At 34.6% G+C, this 10656-nt stretch overlaps 1 protein-coding gene across 33 annotated transcripts in view; it reads left to right on the forward strand.

Annotated features, from left to right (window-relative positions):
• CaMKII (Calcium/calmodulin-dependent protein kinase II) overlaps positions 1-4340 on the forward strand; it is a 502734-nt gene extending 498394 nt beyond the window's left edge. For all 33 annotated transcript variants that reach the window (XM_069816423.1, XM_069816436.1, XM_069816437.1 and 30 more), the window contains one exon: positions 1183-4340. In XM_069816423.1, coding sequence (XP_069672524.1) covers positions 1183-1315 — 133 coding nt within the window. In that variant the 3' untranslated portion in view covers positions 1316-4340. The remainder of the gene's footprint in view (positions 1-1182) is intronic.
• Positions 4341-10656: the final 6316 nt, after the last annotated feature.

Below are 10656 nucleotides of genomic sequence, written 5' to 3' on the forward strand. Positions count from 1 at the left end.
CTTAAATAGGGTAAAGTCGATCACCATTGAATTTTTAGTTTAAGACCGATTTTAAAATATTGCGGAGTAAAGTCGATCACTGTTTATGTTTTTAAAAAATAAATTAAGTGTATTGCATATATTTTATTTGTTATAAGGGGTGTAAAAACAATAATAATCTTCAATATATGCCTATAACATTATATAGTGTATCTTTTGTTACTGTGATCATACTATTCGATACAATTAGGCCTATAGGTCTCCACTGTACAATCGTGACTATGATTGTCAACTTATGAAACATAAAAACACATTTTAATACTTCACATACCAACAAACAAAGATTTAAGAATTCAAAATTTACATTGAAATACCACCCTTCAATTATAATCTAAAATGCAATTCAACATTGATTAGGTTTATATCAGATGTTATTTGAAATCTTCCCCTCCTCATGTCACTTTAGAAACTACGTTGTTCCCATAGTCAGGTACAGAGGGGTGTACAAAATATGTTCCTTTGGCAGTGCTTCTCTTACGCAAGAAATTCACCACAATTTCGTCTTCCTCTTTCCCCACTCTCCCATCAATATAAGTATACTATGACACTTTTTTGTTTATAAGTGTTAGTTGGATGTATTTTGGTGAACAATTTATTCTTTCTGCTGGTCCTATCTGTTTCGAGTTGGTCGATGGCATGATCAACTTAACCCTACAAAGATACAAGTTTTCTTAAAATAATAAGTTTCAATACTAACATTTACGAACTGCAAAACTATTATTTCAGGATACAATCTCAACGAAAAGTACTTACGTATACTTCCTGTCTCCTTTCACTGCTGACTATAATTTAGAGTTTGTAAGACTTCGTTTTCATTTAAGAGAAAAAGTTGAAAATAACAATTTTCACTTCAACGGTAATTACACAGTGTTCCCATTGTTGGCATTCGCAGGCTTTTTGTTGTCCCTCTCGCTTACATTTACAATGTAAGGCCATGAAGTCAGCATAACAAAATTTTAACAAATAACTGAGAAAATATATAATTTTCAATAAAAATCGCAAATGATCGATTTTACACCCATTGATTGGCTTTACCCACTTCTACGGTACTTGATCAAATGCCTTATCAAAGCCTATAAACATTATAACAACGTACAATATTTTAATGTGTGTGTTGAGCAACGTGCTTGGCGCTGTTTGCAGACAGGGACAAGCCCACACCCAGCAGTCTGAGGAGACGCGTGTGTGGCACAAGCGTGACAACAAGTGGCAGAATGTTCATTTTCACCGCTCCGGTGTGACTGGTTCCTCACCCTTCACGTTCGCCCACAAATAGGAGCTCTGAGGCATTGTCTTACTTGGAACAGAACTACCGATGTCAGCAGTGGGAAGAGCAAGTCGATCTTGCTGCCTCTTTGATGCCCGTTTGCACCAACCTCCGTTAAATTATAACTGGTGGTTCATAGGATTGAGAAAGAGGTGAGCAAGTTGAAAGACGGGGAGATGTAATTCAAACACCAGAAAAATAATTATGTACATACCTTATGAAGGAAATTGGTTACCTGGCACTTTCAGCAAGTTGCTAAAAGAAGACAGTCTGAAAATAAAATCTTATCTCGACATTCTACTATGGAGCTTTTCATAAATGTTGGTAAGGAAGGTGAGCAACAAAATTCCGCACGCTGTTGAGTGGTAAAACTTTTAACGGATATTGGTGCAATACGTGCAATATATAAATATATATATTATGTATTACATAGTAAGAAGCTTTCGACAACTTTAGTATGGTAAGATTTTTTGCAATTTGATGTTGGCTCTCTTGTTACGGTGCGGTGAACCATCTCATGTAATACTGTAAAGCGTGACTTCCTTGCCACCTATTTGTATTTCTGAAAGCTTTGATAAATGGAGGGGGGCGGGAACTTGAAGATTTAGCATGACTCTATGTCTCCTCCTTCATTACGAACAACTGCAGAACAAATGAAGCACAACACAACTCTTTGAAAGCCTTTCTCTGTTACGTTCCCTATTTCATATGTAAGTCCAAGCTTTTGAATGTAATTGTTGTCATGAGGAAACAAAATAACCAGTTTTTTTATCATTACAAATAAAATAGTGTAATTAGGAATTATTATGATTATTATTATAATTATTATACATCATAAGAAAGAGTGTGCAATTCTCAAATTGCATTTAGTGTTTAGATGTTTTCAGATTGTAAACCCTCTCTCTGTCGTTGTTACGGAATTCAGTTCTATGAACTGATTACCTTAATTGTTTGGCCTAATTGTCATGGAGATAATATAATAATATATTCCTATTTAGTAACAGAAACAACTTCTGAGAGAAAGGAAATCTTTACTTCTAAGCAGAAATGTTGAAAGATAACTATAAACTAATTAGAATTTCTGATTGTACTTAAATGTTTATCTAAAATATTACATATAAGAATTTTAAATCAAAAATTCTTTTTTTATATATATACATATAAATAAATATTATACTTAGAACAGGTTTCTTCCGACTGCTTCGCTGTCGAGTTTCGTATTGTGAAAAACCAAAAATGCAATTCTGCGGCATCCTTTCTTTTACACAATGTTGTCTACTAGGCTACGTCATTTGTTATTGCTTGTTGCAGTTCTTTGTGGTTGCACCCGATGCACTTTGTTAGATATTTTGCATTTTAAGTATGTTACCGATGATAATTTTATGGGCATGTTTTAAATAAGATCATTCGAAGTGGAATAGTCAAAGCATCAGGTGTGGACCAGTCTTACACTTCTTTTTGCTTTTCTTTCTTAAAAAATTAAAATAATTTCATAGAGAGAATATTCTGCCGATATGTTCATGAAAGCCTTTATGGTCCTCCCATATTTAAAACCATTGTTATACACGTATGTGAGTGCGTGCGTGTAGGTGCGAAGATGAGAATGTTGCTGTACACTTTTTATTATAATATTCACAAACTGTTATGAAAATTATAATGTGATAGTTTATTTATCTTTTATGTTTATATTTTTAATTGTAACTGAATATGGTGATGCTAGTCGCCAGTCAGATTCTTCGAACAACTCCTTTCTGATGCATGTCTTTGCCATTTTAGGTTAGTGATTGCTTGTTATTACAATGTAAACGTGGCAATGATGTATCGAAGAAGAGTTGCCAAACCATCGCAATTAAGAATCTCGTCACGATGGCAGTATTATAATTAAAGACAAGCACGCTTACCAGTCTTTGCGGTGAGTGCGTGATTGCCTTTATCTGACTACGAACTACGGTGCAGGAAGAATAGCGTGAAGACCGGCTGTCAGCTTTAGTTGCAGGCGACATTTTCATTATTCCATTTTTTCAATTGGATACGAGCGTGTTCTGAACGAAAACTGTAAACTTCTGAATTACTGCATCACGATTCAATCCATGGGCGTTTTCTTGGCTGACAATATATTGATACAAGCAATGAGAAACGAGAGGGAGAAAATCATTTCAAATTCGCTTAATAAAAACAAAAAAAAAAAAAACAGCGACTGTTTTATGTCACATTGATATGTCTAAACGCAACGAAAAAGAAAACCTTACCTTCTTAGAAACCGTTTGTTGGGGTTTTATTTTGCAACAACTGCAGGAAATGTAAACGGTGTGCAACGCATTTGTCTCCCAGCTCTCATTGCTTCGACCTGAGTGCCATGATTATAGATCAATGTGTCATATTTTTTAAAGTCTTAATAAGCTCTCTATTGTCTATTACTCTTCAAATATTTATTAAAATGTCTCCTCCATTGCAGTATTTTGTTCACAAAATTCTGTATGTATGTATGTACGTATGTATATATGCATGCATGCGTATGTGTGGGGGTGTGTATAGTTGTTAGTACATATGTACAGTGTAAACCTATTTGCTCACCTCAATCATGTTCTGCGTCTCAGATTCCATTTATAATTTAGTTGATTTGCATCAATATTTTTTATATTTGTTTCATATGTCAACTGATGTACTTGCATAAATTTGTTATTAAACTCTAAATTTTAATAATCTGTTGTGAGATACTGCAGCAACAGTATTTCACTTGTTAAATGTGCAATATGTAAACTATAGAGGGAAAAATTTTTGTTTTTAATGATAACATATGTTTTGATTGTTTATTTTGAATATCCATTGTTGTCATGTTATTATCTTTGCTTATGTGAGAATGCTGGACAGAGACTGTAGATAGGAGTGGGTGTCGTCTCGCTAAATTTAAGTCATAGTTGAGAAATATCTTTAATGTACTTCATCCCTCAGAGTATTTTTACTTTTATTCTCTTCTCCCAAATTTTTTCCTCACAACAATCTTTTATGGAAATAAAAGCCATACATAAAATAAGACAGAGTTACAACACTGGACACTCTCTCATTATTCCATGGATATCTGATTCCATGTCCTATTTCCTTGTACCTCTGTTTTCCATTGAACCTAAGAGTCCGTTAAAAATAGCATTGTGTATTATACAGTCTGATCCATTTGGAAAGACATAAGATAATTTTTTTTTATATACAATTATACCACATTTACAATCTGCCTACAATAGACAATAAGTAAATATTATAAAATAATATGACATGAGTGGAGATGTTATCCCATGACAACACTCCAAAAGAAAAACAACAATGTTTTAAATATCTGTAGTAAAAATGAATGGAAAGTCAAGAGCATTGGTCCTTTTAAGTCTTCTTATTGTTTGACTATTATCCAGCAAATTTAATGCATGATGATTCGGATGTTGATTTAATCGGTGCAGGAAGTTTTTGGTGAACTTAGAGATTTCTTGAATAATTTCAAGGGAAAAATTATTCCGGGGCCGGGTATCGATTCCAGGACCTCTGGTTGAACATACCAGCGCTCTTACCAACTGAGCTACCCAGGAACTCCACCCGACACCGTCTCAACTTTTCCCTTAATATCCACACGACTCACATGGGCTGACGAAACGCCAGAGACCCACATCGAGTGCACACAATCTCTGTGTGACTTGGAATTGTGGTTTTTCTGTTAACGTACACAGTGACATATATATTATGCACAATTCCAAGTCATACAGAGATTGTGTGCACTCGATGTGGGTCTCTGGCATTTCGTCAGCCCATGCGAGTCGTGTGGATATAAAGGAAAAAGTTGAGACGGTGTCGGGTGGAGTTCCCGGGTAGCTCAGTTGGTAAGAGCACTGGCACATTCAACTAGAAGTCCCGGGATCAATACCCGGCCCCGGAACAATTTTTCCCTTGAAATCATTCAAATCTGCTTTACAGGGAACTTTACCTGAAAGACTAGATTTGCTTAGAGATTTCTTCTTTTACAGTTGAAATGTTAAGATCATGATGAATGACATCATTACGTACATACCATTGTGCAGTGACAATGTAAAGTTTTGGACTGATACCTCTGCATAAGATAAAATGACTATAAAATTTATAATGAGGGTGCTGTAGAATTCATTTCAGTTCCAGTGTGATACTGAAGCACTGGAGTTTTGTATCATCTTTGTTACCGCATAAGAAACAAAAGAAGTTACTCAGCAACGATCGAATAAACAAAATGCCGTTTACTGCACAACAACAAGCGAAATGTGTCTTCTATTCCAGTGGGCGAGTGAATACCCATAATGCAATCATATGGGGACGTTAAAATCCGCATGTCTCATGAACTGGAACAGGCTAGTCCTAAAGTTAATGTATGGTGAACGGTATAGTCCGGGTCAGCTTATTTCATACCCCAAGGGTGAAACCTAATAATTTTCCCCCCATTACTACATATGCTAGTGGATTGTGGCGATTTTATAGTTTGCAGGTTGAATTTTCTTTTGCCAACTTCGTTTCGAATTTCGATACTGACAAATATTACAAATGGTAGTGATTTTGTAACTGGTATGTTGGCAGCTGAGACAAATATCGACAATATTTGTCGGTACTGGAGTTCCATGAAATTAAAATTGTACTAGATTTCTGAGCTGGTTACTGGAAGGTAGTGAAATATGAACATACTAATAATTAATTAATATCAGTATTAATATTAGTACGTATTAGTTATTTTATAGTCAGGTAAGTTTTCGGAGTTAGTACTAATAATTTCATGTGGTCAAACAAAATACATTTTTAGGTTAGGTCTCGTAAGTCAATTGTTTAGTCAAACCAATGAATTTCGTAATGCCATACAAAATACTTGACATGTTGATCCCTTTCCTGTATAGTTTGCCTACGAAAATACGTTACAAATTATTGAATTATTTAAAATAACCTTCCAACATGAAGTACGGTAAGTAAATAAGTCATTTAGTACGAAGGATCATGTGATATGTAGTAACAGTTGGCAACACTGACAAGACGGCAATATTTATTGTTCAGGAACTATAAGTCACTATAATCTGTATGGGTCGTTTATCTTCACAGAGGAAACAGTTCGATCAGGACCATACCTGGACATGTTGAAAAACATTTTTGAACCACAGCTGCAACAGGAGAACAACATGGATATCATGTTCCAACAGGATGGTGCACCACCTCATTGGGCAACAGACGTCCGTGACTATCTGGACGACACATTTGGAAACAACTGGTGTGTCGAGGATGGCCAATTATATGGCCTCCAAATTCCCCAGACTTGACACCACCAGATTTCTTTCTCTGGGGTTTCGTGAAGAATAATGTACATGCATAGTGACCCAGGGATATTCATGATCTCAGAGCAAAGATTTTCTCAGTTTTTTAAAAAGTTACTCCTGAGATATTAGACCACACATGGGAGGAATTACCCACAAGATATGAACTGTGTCGTGTTCGCAATGGTGGGCACGTTGAGGTCTAATTTGTACAAAACTCCCATTCTTCTAGAATGCATGTACAAATTATTTAACAATAAATAGCAACAGTTCTCATTTTATCACTTTTTTATTTTTTGTCTTCCCAAACGGATCACCCTGTGTTATAATATACTGCGTGTCTCACTGTCACTCTAACATGGGCTGTGTGTGTAGTTTCTCAGTACTGGAGACTTGTTGATTCCTGGCACGTGTTTTCAGTCTGAATCATTCAATATTTTTTAAAGCAGGGTTGCCAGACATCCTGGATTTTTCAGGATTGTTCTGGATTTTAATGGCATGTCCTGTGTCGATGTGGTATGTCCCAGAATATAAAAAAATTGGAAAAAAATACAATCTTTTGCTCATTTCTGTAAAATTATTTTTAAAATTCCTTATTCATTCTTTCAAGACCCTGTCCAACCTATGTTCAACATCGTCGTCAGCACTGCCTGGCGCCTCCTATCGGGTTGTATTGAAATAAAAACAATAATGCTGTAGAATGTATTAGGTATTACACAGGGTGGCACACGGGAACTGGAGATTTTGAATCGATTAGCTCAAAGTTATACTTGAAATCTGTAAGATTGTGATACCGCCAAATACTTTACTATAATAATACCGGACAGCTAGCAGTTCTGCGTGCGAACGACGCTGGTGCTGCTACCTACCTGCCGGTGTGGAGATACTCGCGAAACAAGCTGTAATCAACTGCATTGTATATTGTTGCTGGGCTAGTTAATAGTTTTATTAATTAGTGCTGTGTTAAAATGTCAGGGTGTATGTGTGCTGTTTATAATTGTGACAATTGCAGCATTACAAATTGCTCTAAATCGTATTTTCGATTTCCGACAGTTCATAAAACGTGAGTCAACAACATTCTTTAGTAGGCCTAATTCCTTCGTCTTTGTGTTAACAGAAAAACACAAATTAGTTTTTTTACTTATACCTAATAAATGAATAGAAGTTAAAATGTATTGGATTTTAAGGTTTTATCAAATTAAGTTTTATTGTTGTCCACATGCCTTTACTAATTTATTACAAGCATCAGATTACTATCAATTTTATCTTTGCAGTTGTCAGCAATGCGTATATAAAACATTATTGTAAATTCATTCCTAATATCAGATTGATTTTGTCTCGGTAAACCAAAGAAAAAATGTAACAATTAATTACGGAAAGTAATATGAAGTATGCAATATTTCTCATAATATGCAGCTTTGATATAAGATAATAATTTTACATTAAATATTAGTCAATATTTCTTAAGTGTTTCATATATTATTCTACATTAGTAACTCACGTTTTAAATAATAGTCCGATTTCCGCTATGTTAATATTTGTATATGTGGACGTAATTCCATCCCTCTCCGCTAGATGTCAGGTCCGCGATATTTCGCACTCATTCCAATGCTGCTAGTATACAGCTGTCCGGTATTATTATAGTAAGGTATTTGATACCGCCATACTGTTTCTTAGGCATTGCCATTTCAGTTGTCATGAGGCAGTGGACGGGAGAGCATCGTACATATGGAATAAAAACAATGATTGTTGTGAATCTGCATGATGAGAATTTCGGCGTCATTGTCAACTTTACGTCATGATCCGGTTCCATGAGCCCACGCTGTGAAGACATGGGTTGTAAGATTTGAATCTACAGGTTCTACCCTGAGCGAGAAGCATCCAGGACCAAGCAGTCAATGCCGCCATCCAGCACTGTCCACAACTTTCTGCACTGCGACATGCTGTCATTAGGTTTGCCTTGCCACATTGTGGCCAGAATATTGCCTTCAGTATGCAGCGGTTTAGTTGAGCTGGAACACACTGTAATGGCACTCCGGAGAATAAAAATGTATGCATGTCTGAAAAATGAAAATGCCAAATTTGACTCCATTTGGATATTGTTAAATTGATAAGATGATTTCTTGTAACATTTTTTTTCAATCTAAATCACTGCCAGTATATTTTTATTTACGCCAAATTATGCAAACTAACTAAATGGTTCTACACTACATTTTGAAACTCACATTGTTGCCCAAAGTCATTACTAGAGCCCAGCAAAATGTCTTTTTTTACTGGGTGGAAGTAAAATATTATTATTTGCATAGATATAAATGAAGGGTACACGGGAAAAAAACGAACGATGTCACAATGCTGTTAAGGGTGAAGTCATTATCTAATTCACTGTATTACTACAAACTTCAGTGTTATTTTTACCAAAATTGGTAAATGAGAATTAAAACCACGGATACACTCATCATTTCCTTCATTTCAAGTAGACACGTCAATAAATTTTGCAGCAATATACTGAAATAAAGCACTATCTGACCTTTAATGGAAATGTGACATTGTTCCTTTTTCAATTTTAATTTTTGCCTTTTTAAGATGTTCCTTACTAATAAATGCCTTTTTTTTATCATTTAAAGCAATATTCCATGTTTATTTGCAATTTTCTAATTAATTGTAACATAATGTGTATGAAATTAAATATTTTAAACAATGACTAACTTTACTAAAAGTAGTAAATAATAGTTATTTATGGTACTTGTGAGGTAAGTGCATCTTTATTGCGCGAGTGGAAAGATTTAAGCACGAGGCGTCAGCCAAGTGCTTAAATTACACGAGCGCAATAAAGATTACGCTCATAAGTACCATACGTAATTTTATCCATGACCATAACGAAAAATTCTGTTTTATAAAAGAAAATATGTTGAAAATAAGTCCTCATATAATCACATATCATGGCATGGGCTTTAAAATCGATACGTGTACTAGGTAGGTTATGATGTAGGAGGCCATGATTAGTGAAGAATGGTATCTAAGGCGTTGGATAAATAACAAATTATAATTAATTATATAATTTTAATATATATTTTTTCATTTTAAAGTGTATTTTCGTCTTTTTGAAGTTTCAGGGATTAATGTGATTAAAATAATTTCTCATTTTACTAATGTAAACTTAAGAGGAATATTAAAACGTAATTTATTATCGTGTCTGTTTAGCTCAGTTGGCTAACGCGTGTTGTTTTAAAATCCTTTAAACCCAACTTCGCAGGTTCAAGTTTCCTCGCATCCCAAAAGGTAAATTATTACAAGATTTATAAAAAAAATGCATATTAGATATGGATGCAATGCACAAATTACGACATAGTAGATAGAGAAAAGAAAAGGAGATTGAGTGTATGCATATTAATTAAGAAATGGTAATAAAGAAGTAGAGGTAGTGACATCTTGTAACTAATATATTAACTTCTTGAGTAATAGTTCAATGTAAAAGTATACGTGTGTACCCGGGTACTAGGAAAATACTGTGAGATAAAGTTCAAACTGTGAGGTAAACTCACTAGTGGAATAAAGTAATGTTGAATGAAAGCCTACTTTACAAACGCAAAAGTATTTAGTAAAGGCATGTTTTTCGATATGGTCATGGATAAAAGTAATTTATTTCGGTGCTTAATCTGCTAATATTCGTGCTTAATATTATTGGTGTAATATGAATAATGATCGACAATCCACAGTTACAAATATAATATTGTCATGTCTTCACGATACCAACAATCAGCTTTGTAATTTTAAATATTAAGCCCGTTCTCATAGAAGTTGTCACGTAGCATTTTCAATTATTTGCTTTCGTATTTTAAAATCTCACTGTTACAATTTTGTGCTAAACGTGTTTATTATTGTAGGAGAAAGAAATTTGAGTGAGGAACAGTCAGTTTTTTATAGTTGGTTATTTAACGACGCTTTATCAAATTCTAGGATATTTAGCATTGATGAGATTGGTGATAGCAAGATGGTATTTGGCGTGATGAGAGCGAGGATTCGTCATAGATTACCTGACATTCACTT

This window comes from Periplaneta americana, chromosome 17 (genome assembly GCF_040183065.1).
Source record: "Periplaneta americana isolate PAMFEO1 chromosome 17, P.americana_PAMFEO1_priV1, whole genome shotgun sequence".
Classification (NCBI taxonomy): domain Eukaryota; kingdom Metazoa; phylum Arthropoda; class Insecta; order Blattodea; family Blattidae; genus Periplaneta; species Periplaneta americana.